Consider the following 26,301-nt stretch of genomic DNA (forward strand, 5'->3'; position numbering starts at 1 on the left):
AATAAAAACTGCAGGGTCAGTTAAAAGTCTGAGATATGTGTGACAGTGTGACATTGTTGTTTTTTTTTTTCACTAGCCGCGATTTCATCCCAATGAGGAAGACTATTTAGAAAACTCTGCTCGTGCCCGCCCCACATTTTAAATACAAGGAGGCGCGCTCCCATCTCTCTGACACGCGGCTCAGCCTGCTCTTAGTGGAAGCGCTGTTGGACCAGAGATGAGATACAGCCCGGGAGAGCTGCCATCCACGTGAATGCATAAAGCGCCACGACGCCGCGGAGACGCTCGGTTCTGTACCTGCGCTGGAACATCAGAACTTATCCACAACACTCTGGATTGATCGGAGAATCTTAATCAATGGATTGGCGTTCAAATGGTTTGGTAATAAGATCGCTCCAGGAGGGCTAGGGGATTATAGAAAGCGCGAGTCCCTGGGTGAGAGACAGGAGTGAGAGTGAGAGACAGGGGGAGAGGGTGGGGAGGGTGGGACAGGGGAACATATATCCTTTCAGATATGGAGCTCACCATGGAGAACCTTCACAGCGTCTCCTCGCACTCCCAGGCGGGGGACCTCATGAGCTCTCCTCACGGGCGGCCGTCGCCGTCCCCCAGCTCCACTCCCCGGAATCTGGTCTCGCATGCTCCAGGCGCGCGGTCAGCCATGGTCTCCGGCATGGCCTCGATCCTGGAGGGCTCCGGTGGGGACTACCGGACAGACCCGTCCGCGCTGTCCGGACACCTGCACCAGTCTATCAGCATGTGTGAGACCGGGATGAGCCTTAGCAACACGTACACCACCCTGACCCCCCTGCAGCATCTACCTACGATATCCACAGTCTCGGATAAGTTTCACCACCCGCACTCTCACCACCATGCTGCCGCCCACCAACGACTCTCCGCAGGGAACGTCAGCGGCAGCTTCACGCTGATGCGGGACGACCACCGGGGACTCGCCTCCATGGGCAATCTGTACAGTCACTACCCCAAAGAGATGTCCGTGTCCGGCATGGGCCACGGCTCGCTCTCCCCGCTGTCCAGCGGGCTGGGCTCTTTGCACAACTCCCAGCAACCGCTCTCATCTTACGGTCCAAGTGCGCACCTCTCCGCCGACGCTAAGATGCTCTCTCCGGTGTCGGGGTTTGAGTCCCACGCCTCCATGCTTTCCCGAAGTGATCAAGAGCACCTGGCCAGGAGTTTAGGGGGTCATGGTCATGGCATGATCTCCAACCTCAACGGCATGCACCACCACCCACACAGTCACCTCCACTCCCAGGCGAACGGCGCGGTGATGCTGGGGGATCGGGAGAGGCACGGCCATGGAGGCGGCCAGGGAGTAGCAGGGTCAGGCGTCCAGGCGGAGGAGATCAACACAAAGGAAGTGGCTCAGAGGATAACGGCCGAATTAAAGCGGTACTCCATCCCGCAGGCCATATTCGCCCAGAGGATCTTGAGCCGGTCGCAAGGAACCCTCTCAGACCTGCTACGGAACCCCAAACCCTGGAGTAAGCTCAAGTCAGGCCGGGAGACTTTCAGGAGGATGTGGAAGTGGCTGCAAGAGCCCGAGTTTCAGCGGATGTCTGCTCTGCGGCTGGCCGGTAAGATACCGTCCTTTAAGTGTTATTATTTCACATGAAACTGATTAACTTTAAGAGACAGCTCGGTCATCTTCCACCGTTATGATCCAAAATTATAAACAGACACAAACAAACTTCCACAGGCCTAAAAATTTCAGCACCACGGACAGTTCAAGCTGCCAAAACAAAGCGCGCAGAGGCACAGCGGCTTCATCACTGAAATTAACTGTTTCCTCCTAAAACCTGAGACAAATATAGATTGTTTATATAGAGAAACAAGTCTAATTGTGCTTAATGTAGAGCTCTAGTAAGCAAAGGTATTCACGGTTGCTTTGGGCGTGTACATTTACGTTTACGCGGGCTGTTGTAGACTACATTTGCAGGTCTATATTTTTGATCGGCACATAGCAAATCGTCATTGATTCACAATAAACCTCGAAACAGTTGCCCTCCCCCCCGACGCTTTTTCTTTTTCCTCTCTGTCCGACTATAAACACACGGTGGTGCAGGTGGTGGTGCTGGTGGCTTCTGGGCCAACTAGTTGCGCGGGAGAAGCGGGGTGACCCCAGGCTGACTGATCAATACGCCAGTTCCCACTCTCCCTTTTAAATGTGGCACACGGATCAATACTCGTATCGGAGCTGAAAGACGCAATAACCGCACTCTCGTCTCTCCGGCTTTTCATTTAGTGCTCTGTAGTAAAAGCTCTAAATTTAGAACATAGACAGGTATGATCGCTCAAACTCATTACTGGTGTGAGCTTTTTACGCAGGACTTCCTCTGCGCCTTCAGTGGAGCCAGATGAGCTTGAATGTGATCATGAGTTCATTTAATTATAAAACTTCTTAAAATTACAAATTAAAAAAATAAATAAAACATAGATTATACATCTTGTAGCTCTTCATCCAACCCAGCCTACATATGAGCCCCCAGATCTAATTCAAGGCAGCCTTAAGAACTGTTCTGATGAAATATTGATTGCAACTGGGATGGGGAGCAGGGACCAGTATACACAAGATGATATAGAGAATATGGCCTTTTTCATGCTGTAAAAACCTGTAATTATGTACTACTGTTGGATTCAATATACTCAGAAGAATAGATCTCAAAAAGTGCAGCCGCTGTGTAAAATACATCACAGTTATACACCTGATATCCTTCTTTCCGGATGAATATTGCAACATTAGATTCTGCAGAATCAAGTGCTTACAAAAAGTATTGAATCAGACAATAGATAGATAGATAGATAGATAGATAGATAGATAGATAGATAGATAGATAGATAGATGGGGATTAGTAGCTGAGGCTTTGAGTGTCATTAATAGTGTAGTTCTGTCCTTTCAGTGTTTGCCTGGCTTTGCACATAGAAGATCAATAAGGCCGTTTCCCCTTCCCAACCCCCTTCTCTCCCACTCCCTGGTGCTCTCTCTCTCTCTCTCTCTATTTTTCTTTCTTTCACTCTCTCTCTTTCCCTCTCTGCAGCATATGACAATAATATCACTAATCTTTCACTGGTTAACCTGGCAACAAGCAGGCAGGTTGTTTGGCAGAACAAAACAAAGCAAAACAAACAAAACAAAACCCTGATTGGAGGACGAAGGGAGAGGGCGAATGAGAGCTGATGTTTCACAAACTTAAACAATGCACACAGCCATTTTCCCATCCTCCAGATCCCATCTTTTAATGCCCATCAAAGTTGCTCGTCCCATGAAAGATTAATATCGGTCTGCTGTTTCTCATATTTTCTGAAGAATCCAAATGGACAAAAATTGGGATGTACAAAACTTCAGTCGGCCCAGATTTAGTGCAAAAGTGAGAAAAGCAAAACTGACATGTGGAAAAAGAGCTGGGGGAGCCAGGAGATGCCATTGATTGAGCGAGGGCAGGCAGGTTTGGCTTTGTGTGAACAGCCAGATAGAGGCAGGGTAGTGAAAGGATCAATACCAACCTTAATAATTGATAAGTATAAGGGAGATGGAGGGGAGCGGGAAGAAAGAGAGAGTGCAGAGAGTGGTGGTGTTAGCGCTTGTAACAGCATCTTCTAGGTAAGCAACATCAAATATGTGGTTAACAGTTGAGGACCACACACACCAACTCACTGCCTAAACACACAGCAAAGGTTGTGTAAGTGGTTTTTGAAGAATCCTGTTTACACCCCCAAAACATCCTGTGAAATGTCAATAGCACAGATCTGACACCAACAAGGATGGTGTAGACTTACCAGAGCTGAAAACTCACATCAGAACCTATTCATGAAGGCTGGAAGAAGAGCATCTCTGACATGTGTAATTTGTAACAAAGGGGGGATGCGATATTTCAAGAGGAATCAGGGCAGGATGGCTGATACTGTATCACAAAACATCAAAAGATCAGAGCTTAAGGAGCTTCTTACAGTAGACAAAGAGCACCAGAGCATCCAGTTGCCTATAATGAGTGCTTTCTGCTCATGTCAGCGAATCCTCAAAGCAATCCAAGGTTGTGATGTCATTTGATTTTAAAGGTTGCTATGCTTTATGGGGTTTGTAATGCGTCTTTATGGAGGCATGCGAGCACATTTCACCAAGTGTGTGTGTGCATGCGTGTGTGTGTGTCTGTGTGAGTGCTTCCACATGCACGTGTGTGTGACTGGGTTATAGAGTGTGTCTGCACTATACATTGTTCAGGCTTATCTGACTCGCTCTGAATCGGTATTGATTTCCTCTCCTCTGCTCTCTTCGGCTCTCTCATTCTCTCTCTCCCTCTCTCCCTCCCTCCCTTCCTCCCTGCCTGCCTTCCTCCCCCCTTCTTTCTCTTCTGGCTCTGTACCAGCATCAGCAAAGCGGGTCCTTTTGCCTTCCGCTCTTGTTTCATCCCTGCTCTCTGGTCATGTCTTTCTGTAACAGACAGAAGTAATTTTGCAATTTAGCCAATATGCAGGCAGGAGCACTGATGTGTTTGAATGAGAGTGAATGTGTTGGATGGACAGGTTTTATATGACCTCATAGAAATGCCAAATATTTGAAATGACCTTTCATGACTTACACCTGATCAAATTATTAATTTCGGGCATTTATGGCCACCCAACTCTCCCCAACACTCTAATCAATCTCATCATTTTAACTCAACCAAACAACAGAAATAATGTGATTTGTGTACAGTGTGCATGGCTGGCTTCATTTAAAATTTGATATCTGTAATATTGCTAGTTAGTAGAAATATATTCACTTTCCTGTTGAAGTATAAACTGTCTTAAGGTCTAAAGTTGTTGATTTGATGTATCTCTAAATTCAAGCTCTTTATTTGGAGTCCAGCCTTACTTTGTTTTGGTGAACCTTCTTCAATTGCCTGATGGTTCTGAAGGGACAGTTCCTGTGAGGTGATTTACTTGTAAAGACCAATAAAAAATTTAAAGAGTCGATTTGTCTCATTAGACATAACTTGTTCCAACATGAGACTCTCTTTTGCTCTGTATGTGTGTGTGTGTGTGTGTGTGTGTGTGTGTGTGTAATTGCTTGGAGCTATATTTTAGACCAGCCTAATTTTTTTTAGCGAGACCCTGTATAGTTCAAGTCACATCATTTCCCAATTAGCCATATTTTATTTATTAAACTAACCGTCAGACATCGTTTAAATACAATTAATCCTCAAACTGGGAATGTTTTTATCCAGATTCATTTTTTTTTCAAAAAAGTAAATTTCAATATATTTTAGTTTAGCTTTTGATTATAGTCAACAGCTTCTAAAATTATAGTTAATTTTTAAAACTGTGTGGTAATCTATATATATATATATATACCGCTGTTGTCAGAAGTGTGTTATAGGCCGCATGTTGTTTAATAATCCTTCTTCTGCTTATCATCAAATCAGATATGTTCCGCGATAAAAAAATAAAACAACAGCATTTGCTTCAAAAACTATGCATGAAAACGATTATAAATACGTTGTTCGAGGCATTAATACGTTTTTTAAAACTAAAAACGCTGAGTAGGCTTTTTAAATTCCTGTAATGACATCTACATTTTAACTAAAGCAACGATCATTGACGTTATATTCTATTACGCTGCTGCTTTCTATTAAATGTTTTTAGGCGTTTCGATAAATATGTAAAGACTCATTTTTAGTTCCCTTTTGATTTAAGAAGTAAGTTTAATTGCTTTCAGTTTTATATTATATTATTATAGATAGAAGCTCTCTGGAGAGAAATTTAATCTTGAGTTGTATTGAAGTAATAAATAAAGTACGTTATTTTCTTTGGAAGAAAAAGGAGAGGCATATATATAAAAAAAACCCATTTAAAAGTACAAGCCAAGCAGACGGTTTATAGACTGCAAGCCGATATCTGATAGGCTGTAAAGCTGCCGATCACTTGTCTCAACAAGACAACACAGGCTTTACACTGACACATAAACGAAAGCTTTCAAATAATCCAATCCTAATCAATTGAGAGTATTTTAAGGATGCAGGGACGGTTTGGTTTGGTGTCACCGCTGCTGTGTGTTAGTAGCTGGGGAGAGAGCTATTCGGGCGTTTTACTTCCCAGCAATGAATAGGCCTATAATATGATCAATATAATCAATAACCGTACATCTGAGAGGTGTGACAGAGAGTGATTGACGCAAAACTGTTTCTCGCCTGCAGTAGTCCGTCCAGGGCGGGAGAGGGCCCGTCTCACCGCACACAAAGCCCGATCTCATCCGTCCGTCCAGGCGCCGGCTAGCAGCAGCACGGTGCGGTTAGTTCACCGTCTGCCCCTCATGCCCCCCCCCATCTCCCCCTTCCCTCCCTCCTTCCCCTCACACACACACACTCACACACACACACACACACACACACACACACACACACACTTTCTCTCTCTCTCTGTCTCTCTCACACACACACACACAAACACACACACACAGACACACACACACTTTTGAAACTGATTTTTTTAATGATAAATTATCAAATTGATTTTTATTGTTTGATAGTTTCCTGCAGCTACAAACTAATTGATTTTTTTTTTGTTTATATTGGTGGTTCTTTAGAGTCACATCATCACCACATCACAGGATATAGATAGACGGCCTTTTAAGTGTGACTCACATCCACTTATTGGTTTTCATCTCACTGTGGTACCTCCAGCTGCCATCTGAAAGAGTCACATTTCCTCTTGCACATTCCACAATTCAAAAACACAACAGGCAAAGTATCTTCAGACAAAATCTTGTTGTTATTTAGAGTCTGGAGTCAGTGTTACTCAGCTATAACACAGCTATAATCCACTGGTTTTATTAATGATTGACTGTCAGTGATAAAGGAGGGGATTTAAAGACCCCCTCCTCTCAAAAAAGTTGTTTATTGTAATTTAACTCAGATGTTTGACCTTCATTGCCCAGAATTTGACACTTTATCTGCTGAAGGAGGAAGGTTTTCCTGTGCTCACCTTAAATATGTACTTACCAGCATAATTTGTGACATGATAACTAGTTTGGAAGCCATTAATGGTCCAATATGCAACTTGCAGGAGTTTGATGCGGAAACTTGAAGCCTCCAGAACACAAACACTGAGAATGGACTTTACAGTGAAGGAGGAGATTTTATTTATTTATAGCACCTCAGAACAAAGTTACTTGGTGCTTTACAGTAAAAACAAGAAGAAAAAAGTAAATAAAATCCAAAACATGAAAAACAAGATAAAATAATCCAGAAAAGCTACACAAGTTACCATCACTTATGAGAAAGTCAGAAGATAAAAATGAGTTTTAAGTAGAGATTTAAAAGAAGATACAAAATTTACAGTTTTGGGGCACAGACAGCAGACAGAGATTGAGGAACCATTAATAACGCCCTGCTCAAGCATCATCAGGCTCATGTGGTGATATCTTGTGTGGTGGTGTGGTGATATCTTGTGTCTAGCTGTTAAACTTTGGAATTTAAAAATATTAGCATATTCATTTTGGATTTCTTAAGGAGAGAGAAGGAGCAGGTGTAATTTTAAGAATATCAAACACACAAATTATTATTCAAAGTTTTATTAGAACATGTCTGCAGGGGATCTTTAAAGAAATTTGGCACTTCTGGATATGAATGTTCATCCAACCCAGTGATTTTTGTCTCCTAGCTTGCTCTTAGCAGTACATCCCTATCAGGAAATCACATGTAATATAACACAAAAGTCATCCCCCATCCACCCATTGCCCTTCTCATCTTCATCTATATATGTGCACAGTCACTTACAGGGGAAGTAGAAACAACAGCCACTTAGGTGATGAAGCAGAAATGCTCTTAAATGATGCACGAGTGCAATTTAGAGCCAGGGAGTTAAACATTGGATCAGCCAGAGGTTGAGATTAAGCAAAGTAGCAGTTGTCATCGTTGACACCAGGACATATGAAAGAGACGACACGAGCAAGTGCCACTTGAGACTGCTCAGTGTCACCGCTTGTCTCTTCAGAAAAGCCCATTTGGTAATGAGGCAACTAAAGATAGCCTACAACGGTTTGGTTCTCGTCTCAAGAGAGGCCCGTTTAATGAGAAGCTCCATCTTTTCCTTCCCTGTGGTCCTATTCATTGCTGTGGAGGGGAATGTTCAGGGGCACAGAGGATTCTCATTTGAAATGGACCTATTGATTATCTGAAATATGTATTGACCAGGCTTGGGCCTTGTGCTAACCCCTTGCTCTCACTTGATGGCGGCTGTGTTGTTCCCACTTCGGGCCTCGGAGCTGCAGAGCTGCATTTGAGCTGATGGAGTAGAACCAGAGTGGTGTTGGCATTGTAAAATGGCCGGTAGCACAAGTTGTTCGAAAACAGGCATTACATATTAAATTATCACTATATTAGCACTAGCATTCAGTCATTACATTAGGGAGTATTGAGTTTGGTTTGAGACAGCACTTAGAGAGCCGCAAGGAGATTCTGGCATGGCTGGGCCTGAACCAATTGAATAAACGTTCCATGAAATGGTTCTGAAGTGCGGATCAATCAATATGGGGGCTATCAATCTGAGGGCAAATTAAAACAATTGAGAAAAACAACAAGAGGAAAACAGTTGAGGAAGTCTTAGAAGAGATGGAGTGATGTGTCTGTGGAGATGCTCTAATAGGGACAAAAGAGAGCATCACTGTTTACATGCATTTTGCTGAGGAAAAATATCTTGTAATTATGCTTTGCTTGCAGTAACAACGCATGAACAATGGCAATGCAAACACATGCACGCTCACACACAGGCATGCATGTGCACATTCATATTGATCCCCCCCCCAGTCAAATCTGTTTACTGCTGTTGTCTAAACCTGCTGTAAAGTCATCAATCATTTGCATACACCACCTCCACACTGCAGCCAGCCTTTCTCCCCCCTTTCGTCCTCTCATCCTTCCCCTTTTGCCTCCCTCCCACAGGCACAGTCCTCTGGGATTGGCTAAATATCAGTCCTCACTTTGTTTCTGTCTTTCTTTCACGCACGCCATATAGCTTGCGCACGCGCGCCCTCTTTCTCAAAAATAAAAATCAGTGACATGTTATGAGAGACATTCCTTTGTCCTCCTCCAGAGCTCTCAGACTGGATGGCTACCACTCTTTTTTTTACGCCACATCTCCTTTGTTCCTCCACAGATAAACAATTTCTTCTCCATCTGTCTGTCACAAAGCGCGCTCCCGAGCCATACTCCCCAGCGCGAGCCGGTGCACGCGCTAACTCCACACACACACACACACACACACACACACACACACACACACACACACACACACACACACACACACACACACGCATAGCCTACACACACACACACCTCGGTCTCGCGGATCGATGGGGATCGATCGGGTGGGGAAGGGAGCCCTGATTACTGGACCACGTGTTCGGGAGAAAACCGCGGAAAATCGATCATTGCAGCTTTTTAGGGCAGCAGAACAGAACAGACTCCCTCCAGTCTCCACAGCTACAGCCGAGCCTACTGACGGTGCATCCAGGCACGGCAGACCGCTTCTTTGTCAGCATTTCACATCACGCTCCTCCAGTTTCAACAAGACGCACACAGACCCACAATCAAAACCATTTTACCCCACTTGCCCGCGTTTTCCTTAAGATCATTTTGTCAGTAGACACAGAAAATAACATGAAGCAAATTGTTCACAAAGAGAAATAACAGTTAAAATCATCCTCTCATATTTAGCCACTGTGGCCCATTGACTAATTAGACTCCTTAATGTTTGTTTATTGTCATATTTTACAGCAGCTGTGAGCAGAGACCTTTAAAAACAAACCTTTGTGGAGCATTCAAGGACAGATCCAAGTGTTGGTAGCAATGTGCTAAAAGGCAGATTACTGCATATAAATTATGTAATGAATATAAACAAATATACATGCTGGTAGTAAAAAATATAATCTGAAAAACAGTTGTTTCTTCTATTTAAAGAAATGCTGTTTAGCAGTTTACTCTTATTCTCAGATTGTTTTTGAACACACCAACAGGAAGAGTTTTCAAACTGGTTCCTGTTTGCAGTTGCTGTAGGCGCCCACATGATGGTAATTTAACTTTGACACGAAAATTGTCTAAAGGCAACTAAATGTTGACTGCTAAGCAGGTTTCATAGCTCCTCAAGTTGATTTTAATGCTATAGTAAAATGAATGGTAAACAAACACTACCTGGAAGGTAAGAAATCAATCAGAAAATGTTATATTATGCTTTGGAAAATAGATGATGTTGAATATGTATTAGTGAAAGGCTGGGAACTTGCAAAAGCACCCTAATGTTCATAAAAGGATCTCCAGGGTGTTTCAGCACTCTGCTTTGGGAAGCAATGCGTTAGGTGAGATCGTGACCGGATGTCTCAGTTTTGACTTTTATCGTCTGTCATGAAATGAAAGGAGACGTTTTAATTTGGCCTCTTTCACTCTGCAGTGTCGACTCGCTGACTTATTGCTTTTCTTTTTGCCTTTCCACTTCCCCTTTGTAGCCTGCATTCCCATCATGTTACATGTTGTGTGTGTGTTATTTTCATCTTTCCATTCAACACAATCATGATACACATTCAGCTGAACTGACAATAAACTGAACACAATATTACAACTCAACATCCATGCATGCACACAAACACCTGCCACTGGTCCATTTTTTAACCCTTTGCTTTCACACTCTGACTTTAACCATTTTAACCTTCATCTTTCATTCATTTTCATTCTTGATTTCTTTGATATTTCCCTTTTTGTCATTATTGGGTGTCATGTTTATTTTGTAGCCATATAATTCTGTATTTAGTACATTTACAAAACCACTGAATATTTTAATGGGAATAAAACTCATCTCTCTTCTTCTGCCCTTTCTCCTCCTCCTCTCTCCAGCATGTAAACGTAAGGAGGAGGACCGAGGACGAGAGCGCAACCAGGTGCCAAAGAAGCAGCGACTGGTCTTCACCGACCTGCAGCGTCGGACCTTGGTAGCCATCTTCAGAGAGAACCGCCGCCCCTCCAAGGAGATGCAGATCACCATCTCCCAGCAGCTGGGCCTGGAGCTTTCCACCGTATCCAACTTCTTCATGAACTCACGCCGCCGCTGTACGGACCGCTGGGACACAGAGGAGCACAGTCACGGGGTGCACGGACACGGCCATGTGCACACTCCTCACGGAAACAGCAACAACAACAACAACGCCTCTCCAATCCACCCCGGTACCTCCTCTGCGACCACTTTCTCTAAGGCCTGATGCTGGCAGGACGGATGGTTGAACAGATGTGTGGAGGATGGAAGTGGGGGTGTGTTTTTCACTAAAGGAGTGAGCTTTAACTCCAATCCTGCAGAGCTACAGTGTGTGTAGCTGTTTGCTTCAGACCATTCATCTGATTCATCTGCTCAACATGCTGATAACTTGTGCAGATGAATCAGATCTTTTCAACGCTCCTTGTGTTTTTCTTTTAATCTGAATGTTACTCTTAGGGACTAAGTTACATCTCAAATTGTGGCTTCAAACCAAAGATCCAGTAGCTTTAAGAGAGTTGCCCTCAAACAACCACACGTGGCTCTTAGTAAATCCACTAAAAACCAAAGAAAATCACTTTACACTAAACCACACTGTGCTGAATAGAGTAGACGGATCTATTATGAAGGTTAAGACCTTGAAAAGGGAGGATTTTACTCCAGGAACTGTGCAGGTTTGCCTGTTGTCAGGGTGTAAACACACCAAAGAATCACACATGACAGGGAACTGATAGCTTTAAGACAGGAAAACCTTGAACAGCCACAGGTTACTCTTCAGAAATCAGCCAGAAATTAGACAACTGGGACGTGATCAACCACATCTCCTCCTCCTTTCCCGTCATTTCAGACACCGAGGCTGATTGAGAGGTGCGTATGTGTGTCAAGTGTCTGTTAAAACGCTCTCGGCAGGTCCTTTGACCTGCTAACCACATTACCACCTTACAGTTCCGCATCGCTGCATGCGTGTGCATGTGTGTAAACGTTCACATGCTGCTGCTGCTGCTGCGTGTGCTCCAGGAGTTTGATTCCTCTGCAGTGATTTGGCCCGTTCCACGTCAGAGCAACAGTGCCACCTGCTGTCCATTTAAACCACATCTGAACATGTTCTGAGGATGTCGATGTCCTGTGTAGTTACAGCTCATATCTCCAGCAGGCCTACAACGAAACTGTAGATTTCTATTTGGATGCAGATACCAAATACTCTATATAAGCATAAGTGTAGCCCCGCAAACACCAAACACACCGAGACAACATGATAGCCACACACCCTTTGATACACATTTGAATGTTCGTTTCTTAAGACTTCTTGTTGTAATGGCTACACGGCCGCTTGAGAGGTTATTTTCAGGTTACATGAGGAGAACAATCATAAAGGGACGGCACCCCCCCCAACCCCCCCCCCCAACGTTAAGAGTGTCGTCCCCGGAGTGTAGGGAGCGAGGGAGCGAGGGAGGGAGGTCTGCTCTGTTCTAGTGGCCAAACGCAGGAGGTCAAATGTCACAATATAGGATCCTGAGTGCCAATGATGTTTGCCTCTTTATGATAATCAGTGAACAGGTGCAGCTCGCTCCGTCGCAACACGCCCCCCCCCCCCTGCTGTGTCTGGCCTGTGTCATAACAACCTTCAAACTGCGAGCACTATGGGCAAGTTGCCTATTCCATACCTCAGATTTAAAAAAAAAAAAACATGACTTTATTGATGTGATCCACATGAAACACGATGAAAGTGTAAATAATCTTTGATTTCATCTCTCTTTCCCTCTATCTTATCTATCCTCTATTTATCTACTCTCTTGCTACTCCCCCCGTTGTGTCTTTCTTTCTCTTTTCCCTCCTTAATATTGATGCGGGTAATAATAGTACCATAGACACATGGTTTCTCTCTCATGACTATTGTGCTATGTTGTGCTGATATGTAAAGAAGCACCTTGTCGACAAAATGTAAAAACTTAAAGATGAAAAAAAAAAACAGAAAGAAGAATCAACATGTCATAGACTGATCCTATGCACAGACAAGGAAGGGTTACCATGAGTGACTAACTGTGCATTTATGTGAATACCTGTGTGATGGAATAGATGGACCTCTTCCTTGATCTCTGGACTTTGAATCCCTTTGAACTTGGACTGTCGCTGCATTCCTCTGCTGATGGTGTTTTTTGGTTACCACGAGAGCCGCCTCATTTCCTTTGTGTCTTTCTTATATTTTATTTATTTATTTATTTGTGGGCAAAGCCACTTGTTGTGTAGCATCTTCTAGCGGGAGATAATCATACTAGAGAGGAGACGCAGACAGGAGGAAGAAGGGTGCAGCAGGAGCATCAGAGGCCCATCATCAGACTGGAAGGAAAAAAAAAAATCTAAGTGACATTCCTCTGTTAATTTGGGTTGTGGTCGTGCACTATAACAGATTCCCTTTTGGAGGTGTTATTTAAGACTTCCTCTAGAGTCCAGAGGGGAAAAACTGTAGGTTTTCAGTGCAGATGTTTGTGCAGATACGCTCAAACCCAAAGCAGAGAGTTAGCGGTGGAAACAGTTGTGCGTGTGGCTACCTCACAGAATAGAGTGGACTGTGACACAGCCATCAATACCAAAGATACTTTAAGCCTGCCGTGTCCACACTGGACCTGGGACGTGCACATACACACACAGTCTTGCACATATGCGTACACATACACACACACACCGTTTCTGAGACGTGCACACACACATTTCCACAGAGCAGTCGTGCTGCATGGCAAACACACAGAGGTGTTTGTTATGTGGGAAGAGTTGAGTGCCTTTTTCCTTCAACCAGGGGTTGGACTGCTCTGAACACACACACACACACACACACACACACACGCAAACACACAGCGTTTAAAGTGAAGGGGGGCACACAAGGGGGAGCAACACTGGAGGGGTCCTCATGATGTTAAAAAGCCACTTTTGTTGTAATTCAAGTAGCACTTTTTTCACACAATTGGTTGCAAAAGATTGTTTACCAACACAATTTTGTTTTTTTTTTAAATATATTTTTTAAATTACTGTGAGATTACATCATCTCGCCATGATACACACATTCACACACACTCCTGCCAGAGATATTTTTGTGTAATTTGTAATCCGAGTGTATGTGTGTGTGTGTATCTGACTGTTTACAATGCCCTCTGATATCCCCCTCTCTCATTGGCTGGCATCCAAACTTAACCTGTGCAACAATCAACCAATGACCAATCAGTACAAAATTGATTTCCTCTCCCAAAGACATGATGGCCGCCGGTGACCCCGCCCGTCCAAACCCTCTTCGCTGGTCCCTCCGTCCAGGGTAGCATCACACCTAGGCAGGCATGTGTAGACAATTCATCTTGATATACCTCAAATCTTTATTGTAAAGGTTATGTAGTGAAACAATAATGACCATGTTTAGCAATGAGAGTGACATTAAAGTCACAGCAAAATGATTGTTCTGTTTTCTTTTTATTTCTTTAAGGAGCGTGTGAAGTATTTAAGCCGTCTTATGGTTTGACATTTGAGTTGTTTTGATTTCTTTGTGTGTTTGCACGTTGTCCTTTTTATGCTTAAGAGAAAGACTAAGAACGTCTCTGAAATGAAGAGGGCATAGGGAATAAATAAATTGGCATTAAAGGACATAATATATGATTAAGTAAGAGAGGAGAGGAAGACATCACTGACAAAGGATTATAAAAACAAAGCAAAGTGTGGAAATTGAGAAAATCAAGGTCAAAATGACACATCAAGGACACTCTGCGTTCTGTTTTGCATCTTTTTTTTGGCTTATTTTGTGTTTGAAGATTGTCTCCTATGTGTGTTAAAGTGATTCCCATATTAAAAAAAGAGAACCAACCAAAGCACCTCTGTCATTAGGGGTGGGATGAGCGATTCTTTTATGCATGGATACTATATAAGTGTATATAAACTGCAGGATGAACTGTACCTCTACAGGTGGAGGAGAGGGGGAGAAACAGGGAAAAAAACAAAACTGGGTTTTGGTTTCTAAGTAATCTTTACATTCTTTTTTAGCTCTGTCTCTCTTATGTGATGTGTATTTGTATAAAATATGTGTATTTGTATGTGTATCAGCTTCATCACTGTGTCTCCCTTCTGATCTCTATCAGTTGTAACCCCCTCCCTTTGTGTGGAAATAGTCTCCACACTGTATTTATCCTTTGTTTCATCACACAGGTGCGAGTGTGAGTTTGTGTGGTGCGTACGTGTGAGTTTCTTTGTTATGTTCCTGTATTTCAGCTCATCCGTATTTAATCTCGTGCTAACTTCGATCGGCCTGGGTGTTTGTCTGCTTTAGGAGCTGGCTGAAGCCTAAACAAACAGACAGCCAGGCAGCTGACGTACGGTTTCTTCCAGTGCATCAAAATAGCGTCATTTGCTTTTCCTTCAGACAGACCTCAGAGCTCTGGAAGCCCCAGTGTCAATGTTCTCTCCCTCTTCCCTTACCAATCAATCAATCAGAACCAAGTGTCTTTGTGATGGTAGAAGACAATCAATTTCAAATAGAGCAGAGACAAAAAAAAGAGAAGAAGGAGGGAGAGAGAAAAAGAGCGATGGAGGAGGAGGGCAGTGAAACTGACTGGACAGGAGAGATGAGAGGGAGAGAGGAAGGATGGCTCTCAGAGAAATGTGTGTGTGTGTGTGTGTGTGTGTGTGTGTGTGTGTGTGTGTGTGTGTGGTCACCTTTAACCTCTGAAGAGTGACCTTTACGGTGGGGGCCAAGGCACCCAGGACCCCACTCCCCTGGTGGGGAGGATGGATCTGACTTGTTAAGTGGACACCTAATCGAAGATGTTGATCAAATGCCTGCAGACATGCACATACAAACACGTGCACAAACACACACACACACACACACACACACACACACGCACATATATATATGTAACACACACACACACACAGCCATCGCCCACAGAGCTGTTCTTCTGATCTTCATCTCATGTAAGTCTGTCAGTCACGTTTGTCTGCCTTCACCCCATAAAGTAATAACTGGAACAAATAATACACCAAGTGATAAACCAGTATGGTTAAATTGTGTGTTTTGACTAAAACGAATAAAGAAACAAGCAATTGGCTAACTGGTCTTTTATTTCCTGTGTGATGGTTTCTTGCTGTGGTGCTCTGTTGCCATCTTGTGGCATAAAATTAAACTGTGCTTTCTCAGTCTGAGCCTGTTCATAATTTCTCACTATGAGTGATGGAGTCCAGCATCAATGCATAGTTATCTGTCAGAGTCAGAAGTTAGTGATTTTACATTTTTAGATTCCTGTCTGTGCTGTTTTCTCTGTGCTCTTCTAGGTGGTTTGAAGTATGTGGAGCCTAGTTGGAAAAAGCGTTTTCAGGATTTAGCAATATTTTAATATAACCTGGTGAGAGTTGTGGGGTTGTTTGCTTATGTTGCCAGGTCACTGTCAATCAAATGTAATCAAAAAACACCCACACAACCTGATGAAGTAGGATAACTGAATTTTTGAGTATAAAACCCTTATACTCAACCCTTAGGTGCAATATATGACATTCAGCCACACCAAATGTCACACTAGAGCAACAGCATCTCAGACCAAATCAAATGTGTGCTCAGATCAAATTGTCAAACTAGGCAGTGCTGATCAAATACCAATCAATATTCTGTTGCTGCATTGCATTTTTCAGAAACATATTTTAGTTTACTGTTTAGCTGTAATATGAGAAACTTTGTGATCCATCCACCGGTGAGGAGGGGAACCCACATGCGCGAACATGCACACACGGTTGGTCAGCTTCCAAAACAAAGAACAGAGAAGCTCGGATAACACACACAGAGGGAGTGTGACTTCATTCTCTGCTCAGGACGCCATTACTTCACTATATCTTTACATAGTAAATACTTGTTTGCTGACATCTAGCAGGGCTGAATGTTGTATATTGTACCTCTAAAGTCCCCCTCCACTAAAAAATGTGTTTTTCTACTTGTTGCTTCAGTTGGATGGTTGAGCTTCACTTTGCAGAATGATGAGTTTGACACTAGAAGGTTGTTTTTACATTTATCTGCTGAGGAGAAAGAGTTTCTCTGTGCTCACTGAAAAGCTGAGTCTAAGTTGTGTACCTACGAGCATAATTTGTGTCATCATAACTAGCTTGGAGGCAGTCGTGGTCCAGTATACAACTTACACAAGTGTGATGAGGAAACTTGAAGCCTTCAGTGCACATATACTGAGAACAGACTTTTCAGTGAAGTAGGAGACATGCTGTGTCTAGTAGTTAAACTTTTTAAATGAAAAATATTTGCATATTCATAGAATATGGATTTTTCAATGAGTGAGAAGGAATAGATTTTTAACAAGGTAATTGATTTTGTTTGGGGGGGAAACTGTATTGGACAAATTTTATTTTTCCAAGCAGAGGATTTTTATATATCTTAAAACATGACTGGAGGGGATCTTTAATAAATAGGATGTTTCTGAACTTTGGACCTTTTAAATTTGGTTGTTGCTAATTTAGTCATGAACTTTATAATTTCACTGAAAAAAACAAACTTTTAATTTTATTTCCCAATATCTATTTCAAAGCCTTCTTCACAGAGCCAGCAACACAATTCAGTTGGAGAAATACTACATCTAATCCTTCATGAATTATTTTTGTCAACTTAAAAACAATCAATTTCAAATACACTCAGTCTAAATTGACTGTAAAACAGAAAGAAACATTTATTTATTCAACACTTTTGCTCTCCACGCTTATCAACATCTGTTTCTGACCTAACAAATGGGAGCAAATTCCTGCAGGCAGCCTCAAACTCTTGTGGGAAGCCTTTTCTAGAAGAGTGGAGGCTGTTATAGCATCTTATTACGCCTGTAATTTTGAATGACATGTTTAACAATCACGTCGGCCATGTAGTGTAGCTTTCATGTGTGCGGCTGTTTAAACATCAGGCGACTCAAGCAGACGATGAAAAGAGACACAGGACACTTTTGACAGAGTCACATCATGCTTTTATGACGAAAAGGAGTTCATTTACAAGACAGACAGTATATAAAACATACATTGAAATAAAAAAAGAACTCATACGTGTTTTATAGACAAATACATTATTGTCTTATCCTTTCCGTTTGAGACCAAGCAGCCATGGGACTGAGCAAAACGTGGGTGATCCCTGGAGAAAAGAAGCAGCAGTTAAGTCCTCTGTTACTATACCTACAATATTTACAGTTCAACAGTCATTTTCCTCTGTCAGACATGGCAAGGAGGTCTACAGATTTGATGACATGATATGGCTAATAGATCTAATATGTACAGTTTCTGTTCTTCACATCCAAGGATCCACACATCACGGTGCAAAATATGAATGTTATAATTCAGGTACAGCCAGAGAGGATGAGAGTCCAGATTTGGTAATTACTCTGTAACAGTCTCTTTTATGAGCCAGTAATATGCTTTAATGATCGATCATTTCACACCATTCGATCCAACAAGCTGAATAGCTTGTCTTTATATTAGCTCTGCATTTAGTTGGAGCCCTCAGCACCCATTCCTAGGTTTCAGAAGTCAGCAACGGCCATGTCAAAGAGGAACAAATATGCATTAGCGCAAAAACTAGGACTATTCTATGAAATGTGTTCTGAAACGTTTAACGAGGTCGGTGCCAGGTTGATAGAGAGAGAAGCAGAAAGCGAGAGAAAGAAAGAAAGGGGATAAAGAGAGAGAAGCGGGGAGAGGGAGAGAGGAGAGAATACCCCAGCCAAATGTTGGAGATAAACTTGATAATTTTTCAATATTATTAGAGTATCAGAGGGCTCCAACAAATACAGAGCTATAACACAGCTTCCTCTGTAGAGTAAGAGAGGTGAGAGAGCGTTACATTGTCTTTGACCTGGGCAAAAACAAAAGTCAAAATCTGGCACCATCTCGTTTCTTAAAAGAGAAAAAAAGGAAACATTTTAAAAGCTAAAGTGGAAACCTAGGAATGAGTGCCAACCAGGTCTAAGAGCTCTGTACGCCTCCTCCTACTCCAGAGGGATTCTGGGAGTGACAAGGTTCAAGATAGATCAATGAAAGTATGTCATTAATAATCATATCCCCATACAGCATTGATCAGTCCCACCATCCTGCTTGGAATATCAATCGCTTTATCTACAGCTTACACATCTGAGCAGATCTGTGTATGTGGATAGATGCGTGTAAAAGTACAATCATCCCAAGTAAACAAGTGATTCTTTGTAGAATATTCGTGAACGCAGGTGCAGGTGATTATTTGCCCCTGGCTTTAATTGGTACCAGATTCAAAACATTTTAATGGTCTCACTTGCTCTAACTCCGAGTACAGCTTGACTTTACAGCAATTTGTTTCAACCAGTCCCATGGCCAGCGACAATGGCACCCATAGCTCTCCATACAAGTGTAGGTGAGAGTTTGGCAAGACCGATCACTGTATACAAAAGGCATGCATAGATTAAACCTGCTATGACCACAAGAAAGAAAGTTGTTTTTCTCTAGAGAGAAGCCGACCGCTTGCCGATCAGCTCTCAGTCATATACAGAAAAAGAATGATACTGTGAGTTATTATTGTTTGTTATGTTAGCGGTGTGACAGGTGGGGCATCAGAAAGTGTTGTCTAATCTACAAACTGAGTCCCAGCAAACCAGGTCACAACTGTTGCTTTTGATCAGATGGAGACCTCTCCTGATAACTACACTTCACTCTCAGGTGGCTGAGAGGAAACAATGTCCCAGACACCCAGAGCAGAGAGGAGGTCCAGCTATGGCCATAAGAAAATCAGTGAAGCACTGACTTATGAAGCTAACAGTCAATTTGCTCTCTTTAGTGTTTTGCTGTATGACACTCAGCTATTGTTTATTATTTTCCCCATACATACAATACTGTATAAGCATCAGCATGTGTTGCTGATGCTCACAGTCACCATCAGGGGGCAGTATTGCCATAGAAAGGGGGGCACTTGGAATTGTTTGGTCAAGGTTAAGATGAAGCAGTTTTATGTCCACTGTGCCAAAAGCAATCCTTCAGCAATGCTCTATTACATGTCCATTTATACCTAAATATCATTTGTATGAATATCTCTTTGTCCAATTAGAGAAAATTATCATATGTAATATATATCTGCCTGACAGATGTGTAAAAAATCTAAAAAAAGACAACAAAGTCAGCCTCCAGTGTTTGTAAAGCGCCCTGTTCTCCCCGTTCTGAGAGGTCTGTTATGGAAATGGGATTAATAAACCAAGTAATCACCAAATCAGCCAAGCTCTCTTCTTCATCATTCCATTACTGCTCCTCTCAGCTGTGATAATTCAACTCAAGTCTAATCCAATCAAAACAGCTGTTGTAGGATCTGGAGTGGGAGATAGGGAGACCATTGCTGTATTTAAGCCCAGTCTTAAAGGTGACAGTAAAATCCTCCTTTCTCAGCCAAAATAGTGAAAGAAGCGCTAAGAGTATTGAGAGAAAAACCTCCTTTCACTGAGAAGTAGAACATAAACAATGTTACAAACCAAAAAATGAATAATTCAGGCTTAGCTGATAATGACGCCATGATTATTGGTGTCTGGGGTTTGTCTTATTTTGGTCTGGGTCTTTGAAGAGTTCCCCGGTGGAAGGTATCCTGATAGTGAGTTTGGTGCTGCTGCTGTAAGTGGGCCGTCAAGACTACGGTACACCAACCCCAGGCAAGGACGAACCAGAGGAGGGAGCAGGGGGATCACTCAGCCTACTTTCTCAAGAATCACAGCAGAGGAGATGAATTGAGCTTGGCTCCACTGGTATCCACAAACACTAAGAGTCTGTCAACCAGACTGAGGCAACGGCTTGGCTCTAAAGCTGTGTGTACTGGCACCTTTTTTCGAGGAGAGCTGCTGAAGAATTGTTTGGCAAAGTGTCAGTTATATCAATTAAAATGTTTAACTTGCTCCAAAAACCTTTGATAATGGACCTCTGAGAGGCAAATGAGCTAGAGGGGACAGATTTATTTCAAAGAGTATTTAGCTTGAAGCAAAAATAAATTTCTCCAGGTTTAAAGGACTTGTGGGGCTTGAATAGATGATAGAAGCACTGATTTTCAACCCTGACCGACATGGAAATGTCCAATGAATGAGATGCTTCCTTGTGAAAATGACTCAGTGTACCACAGTAGGCAGAAAGTGAGTGTAGGCTTGTAGTCATGGTATTACAACAACCCAACCCCCCCTTTCTACATTTGTAAGTAAAAGTGTGACAAGATATCAGCCAAGGAAATACATACAGTCCATGTGTTTTCATATCCAGAGAAAGATCCCAGAGCGGCGCTGTGCAGAGCGGGAAAGTTGGTTTTTCAGGAATGGGGCAGGGTGCGAGATGGGAACCAATGTTTTTTAGGGAACCTGGGTCACCCCTTTCATCTTTTGTCTTCACCGATCCGATCACTGCTCCGTGTCCGATGGCATCACGAGGAGCAACAAATCATAACACGACGACACTGACTCACCAATCACACGGAACACGTGTCTACTACCACACAACCATATTCCAGCCTAATACTGTGAACAGGGACAAGGGTTGGAAATGTTAAGAAAACAGGGGAAAAGAAGGGGGAGCAGGACGGGAAAGAGCGGGAGAAGGAGAAGAAGATAAAATGAAACACACCCTCATCTACACTTACATTTGTGATTGATGTTTACACAATAACACCATCGACAATCACTACAGACATTCTCACTGTCTTCTAAACCTAGTTTCCATTGAGAAATACCGGGGAATGGAAACACAAAAGGGTCAGCTCAGGGAGAGGAAACGTCCGTGAAGGCAATGTCCTGTTCTCTACCACATGAGAGCCAAAATGGTCGCCGACACCATTAAAGGCAGTTTTAAAAACCAGGCCAATTTGTTCATCTATTCTCATTTGGCTTCATGAATCTTTAAGAGCTGCTCAGTTATTCATCCTGACACAGAAGCCGTGGTTTCATCATCCCTCACAAGGGATAAAAAAAGGAGTTTGCAGGATTATTTTGCAAATGTTTTGAGAATCTGAGATATTCTTTTTACCTGGGGCAAATTATTTCCAAACCATATCACCACCATTAAACAGTGTTTTAGTTGTGCTTTGTACCAGAGTTTCCCAACTTTTGTATGTATTCTTTATCTCTAAATGCTAATATCAGATTATGCTAACGTAATTGACATAACGTTTTATAGGCTGTGTCTGAAATCACTCCCTATGTACTATATAGTGCACTACATTTACCCTCCGTCCATTTATTTGAGTGTCTGAATACTGAGTGTGTAAATGTATGCACTATGTAGTGCCCTCAAAATTTCCACAATGCAATGAAAAAAGTAAGTGTCCATGGCATGTACACTACTTTCTGCTAACAATTGCACAATCGCCATCCTCCACATTTTGATGATGACATGACGACAAAAAAATGATTAGTTAGTGTCTGAAATCTTAATTTGCTGCTCGCTACTGAGTTAACTATTTAGTGCCAATTATATTGGGAGTAGTGAACAAGTGAATAAGGGAGTGATTTCGGACACAGCAGTAAAGTAAATTGTGTTATTTTTGTCAAATGTAATTCACAATTGTTAAACAACATCTGGCTGAGGTGTGAGTATGTCAACCATATTCCATTACTTCTTTAATCTAAACAGGTCACATTAGCAAGCTAATGTTAGCTGTGTCAGCTACATGTAACAGCCACGTAACAGTTACACCTGGCAGTTAATGGATTAAGTTATTTAGTATCTCTATGGAAGAACTAGTTCGTGTGGTACATCCTGCTTTAATTTAGTGATACAAATCTTCAGTTAGTAAACACTAAAGGACCAGTGTGTAGGATTTGGTGGCATCTAGTGGTGAGGTTGCAGGTTGCAACCAACTGAATACCCCTTCCATCAACCCCTCCCTTTTAAGCGTGTAGGAGAATCTATGGTGGCCGTGAAACTCACAAAAAATGTGAAAGACCCTCTCTAGAGCCAGTGTTTGATTTGTCCATTCTGGGCTACTGTAGGAACATGGTGGTGTAACATTGTGGGCTCTGTGGAAGAGGAACCGCTACCTATGTAGATATAAAAGGGTCATTCTAAGGTAATGAAATTACTATGATAACGATTATTAGTCTCAGGTGATTATACACCAATGAAAACATACTTATGAATATTATATTCCATTTCTGCCAATAGATCCCCCTAAATCTTACACACTCGTCCTTTAAGTTGTTACTGGGCTAAGTTTGAATTTAAGAACAGCTGGTACAACTCAACAAAAAAGTCAAATTTAGATAAAAGTCATCATCTCATGATGTCTACAATTTACCTTATGACACCACTACTGCTTTAGATTTTGGCTCATTTCTTGAACAAGATATTGCTCTGCATTTTTGCTTTTAGTTGGCATGCACACTGATTGCACACAACAAGCAGACACACTCTCTAGTGTTTGGGAACTTTGTTAGGTGTTGAGAACAGAACAGTCCAACACGGAGGACGGGGAGCTTTAAAACGGTAAACAGCCAAAAGGTCACTGAGAACAACAACCGAGGAAATTAAAATGAAGGACAAACAAGAAGCAACAGAACACTTCAACGAAAATTTTTTGTTATTTTTTTTGTGTTGTTTTTAAAACCACAGTACTACTCTCCACTATACGATGCACATGGCGTGGGTAGGGTTAACACGACTTCATTTACATTTGAATCCTCGGTCTCCAGCCAGGGACCCCTCCCAAAGGAGGACCCAGTGGGGGTGTATAGGGGATGGGGGTGAGGAGGGGGGATGCACTGGGCTAGGGGGGCAGAGACATTTGCACACTGACCGTCTCAGAGACAGAGAAAGAGCAGTCAGTATCACACTTTGTGATCGCTGTTGTGAATCAATTGGTATGCTTACTCGGGTGTAATTGTGATTGTTGTTCCTCTCAGTCCAAATCAATCTGATGTGGTTTTCTCCTGTGTGTGTACGTGTGTGTGTGTGTGAGTGTGTGTGTGTTATGGAGTGCAACTATATGCAAGCCCAGCGACAGCAGATGGTCTTGTGATCATCACAACAGCTTGTAAGATGGCAGTGGTAATAATTATTATTATATAACTGAATCATGCACACACTACTGTATAAAAAAACAGTGTTACCAAAAGACAACCTACACTTAGCCTACTATGGCTTTGTTTCTTCACTCAGTTCTCTCTCGGAGAATGAATCTTGGCTTTATGGCTATACACACAGTATTGCTGGAATGTTATCTTGTCACAGAGTTAGTGTGAATGTGTAATCACACTCACTCTGTTGGCTAGTCATTTCACTTTTCCTGAGAAAAGGTGCTATTCATGTGTTGCTGTATGTGCTTTCCACAAATGCTCATTGCCTTCTGCTAGGATGTGTATATGTTTATGTGGAGACCTCTACAGTGTTACCGTGTGTCCTCTGTCTGCCTCTGAGTAGGTCCCAACTCTTCCCGGCTGCTCCCCCCTGGCAGCACTGGGAAGGTCAGGCATCCACTAACGCAGCAGAGGGCGGGGACAGGGGGCTGGAGGCTTGGTGGGTCGTCCCTCTCCTGTTGATGAAAGGCCATGAATGGGAGCTTGTGATGGAGAGGAAGAAGAGGCCACATTGACTTCTTTCTTCCTCTCCCTCCCGTTTCATTCAGCAACCCTCCTGTAGCCCAGTCCTACATCCGCCGCTCTCTCTTGTGTTAGTCGCTATGGTTTCCGTGGCAACCCGTGTCCAGTGGGCTTGACTTCCTAACCAAACCCTCCGGTCCACGGGCTGCCACGGCAGCTCTCGGCCAGTGTGCTCGTCCCAAACTCACACAGCTAACGTTGTCGCAAAATCACACAAAGAAGAAAAGGCCAAATCATGTCTCTTTTTCAGAATGATCCAAATCCATCTCTTCTTAATAGATGTTGTTATAATATCATATTCTACATCCATTAGGTTTTTGTTTAAGCCTTGACCCTATAGAGCCTCTTCACCATTTAGCTGTGGTCAGAATAGATACATCTGACCCTTAGAAAACATATTCAAACTGTCTTTCAAAACCATTTGTTTTATTCAGTGGTATGAATTTACAACTTAACTCTCTACAAGCATGATCCTTAACAAGGCAGGCTTTAGAAGAGCATAGCTACAAATTCCATAAATGAATGGGAGTGAGGTCTTGCTGTATTACATTTCTTTTAAATTCCTGTACTGCACAGAGACAGTACAGGAATTTAAATGAAAAAGGAAATCATTTTCAATTTCTCATTAATATAACCAAGAGACAGGACTGCCCATATTCCACAGCTCAGTAATCATGCTAATTTACAACTTAACACCTATAATTCTTCACTCTATTATTTGTATCAGGCATGAATGACAAGTAGATCTTTCAAATCTATCAGAATTGTTTTTCCTTACAGTATCACTCAAACATGTTTTTAACCACATGCTGAATAAAACCACTGAGAGGCAGAAAGATCAGGGTCATTTTGTTTTCATTCACAGATCAAACCAAATCGAGACATGGCTCCGGTTTTGATGTGGTCATTCAATTTTGAATAGAGCCATGAACAGCAACTATTTTTGCTCTTTCAAACTTCTTTGCGAGTCAGTGGCTGTGTGTGTTTGCGTGTGTCAAACACGTTTTTGGGACGTGTTCATGCCTCCCCCGAGGGACCCCTGGCTGCGTTGTTTCATATCATCTTCATGTTGAACTTCCTGGTCCCTCCCGAGGCGCCTCCAGTGGCGGGCTCGGATTTCCGGAAAGAGTACTCCACTGTGAAGTTGTTCTTGCGTTGGCCGCGTCCTCGGCTCCACACGAACAACAGCAGGAAACAGAAGAGGACCACCCCCAGGAAGGTGATGCAACCCATCGCTGTGGAGACCAAGATGGTGGTCAGGTCCAAGGTGAACTTGAGGAAAACACGCGTGCTGTTCAGATTTGTGTCGTTGAAGAACTCGCCGCTGTACAGCGAGCGGTTGAGAAAGAAGGCTGAGGCAGCGTCTAGCGGCTGGCCACGGACTGTGAGCGTAGCGAAGTAGGTGTCATTGCCTCCGGCGTTACTGGCAATGCAGATGTATGTTCCGCTGTCAGTAAGCTGGGCGTAGCGGATCTCCAGGGTGCCACTAGGGAGAACAGTAATGCGCCCTGAACTCTTAGCAGTGATCCGTCTGCGCTGTGGGGAAATCCAGACAATAGCAGGTGCAGGTTCTCCTTCAGCACGACAGAGGAAACTCACTGGCTGGCCCTCACGAGCGATCACCTGCGGTAAGATGGAGGAAAGGAGTGTGTGGACTAATAAATGCAGGAGTCAGAAAACATAGCAGAACATATACACAACC

The 26,301-nt window shown here is 42.8% G+C and overlaps 2 protein-coding genes across 5 annotated transcripts in view; one reads left to right on the plus strand and one right to left on the minus strand.

The window, feature by feature from the left end:
• The first annotated feature begins 514 nt into the window (after positions 1-514).
• On the plus strand, positions 515-16,068 carry onecut3b (one cut homeobox 3b). The gene is made up of 2 exons (XM_067605603.1): positions 515-1,595; positions 10,881-16,068. Exons 1-2 carry the CDS (start codon positions 515-517, stop codon positions 11,240-11,242), a joined length of 1,443 nt encoding a protein of 480 aa, XP_067461704.1. The 3' UTR covers positions 11,243-16,068.
• A 1,902-nt stretch (positions 16,069-17,970) lies between these two features.
• The window catches only part of LOC137194070 (leucine-rich repeat and immunoglobulin-like domain-containing nogo receptor-interacting protein 3), a 39,219-nt gene continuing 30,888 nt past the window's right edge, over positions 17,971-26,301 (minus strand). For all 4 annotated transcript variants that reach the window (XM_067605605.1, XM_067605604.1, XM_067605608.1 and 1 more), the window contains exon 4: positions 17,971-26,222. In XM_067605605.1, coding sequence (XP_067461706.1) covers positions 25,653-26,222 — 570 coding nt within the window. In that variant the 3' untranslated portion in view covers positions 17,971-25,652. The remainder of the gene's footprint in view (positions 26,223-26,301) is intronic.

This window comes from Thunnus thynnus, chromosome 12 (assembly GCF_963924715.1).
Source record: "Thunnus thynnus chromosome 12, fThuThy2.1, whole genome shotgun sequence".
Classification (NCBI taxonomy): Eukaryota; Metazoa; Chordata; class Actinopteri; order Scombriformes; family Scombridae; genus Thunnus; species Thunnus thynnus.

Coding starts and splice junctions, on each gene's coding strand:
- onecut3b (XM_067605603.1), top strand. CDS start 515: ATGGAGCTCACCATGGAGAACCTTCACAGCGTCTCCTCGCACTCCCAG. Junction 1,596..10,880: donor GTCTGCTCTGCGGCTGGCCG/GTAAGATACCGT, acceptor TCCTCTCTCCAG/CATGTAAACGTAAGGAGGAG.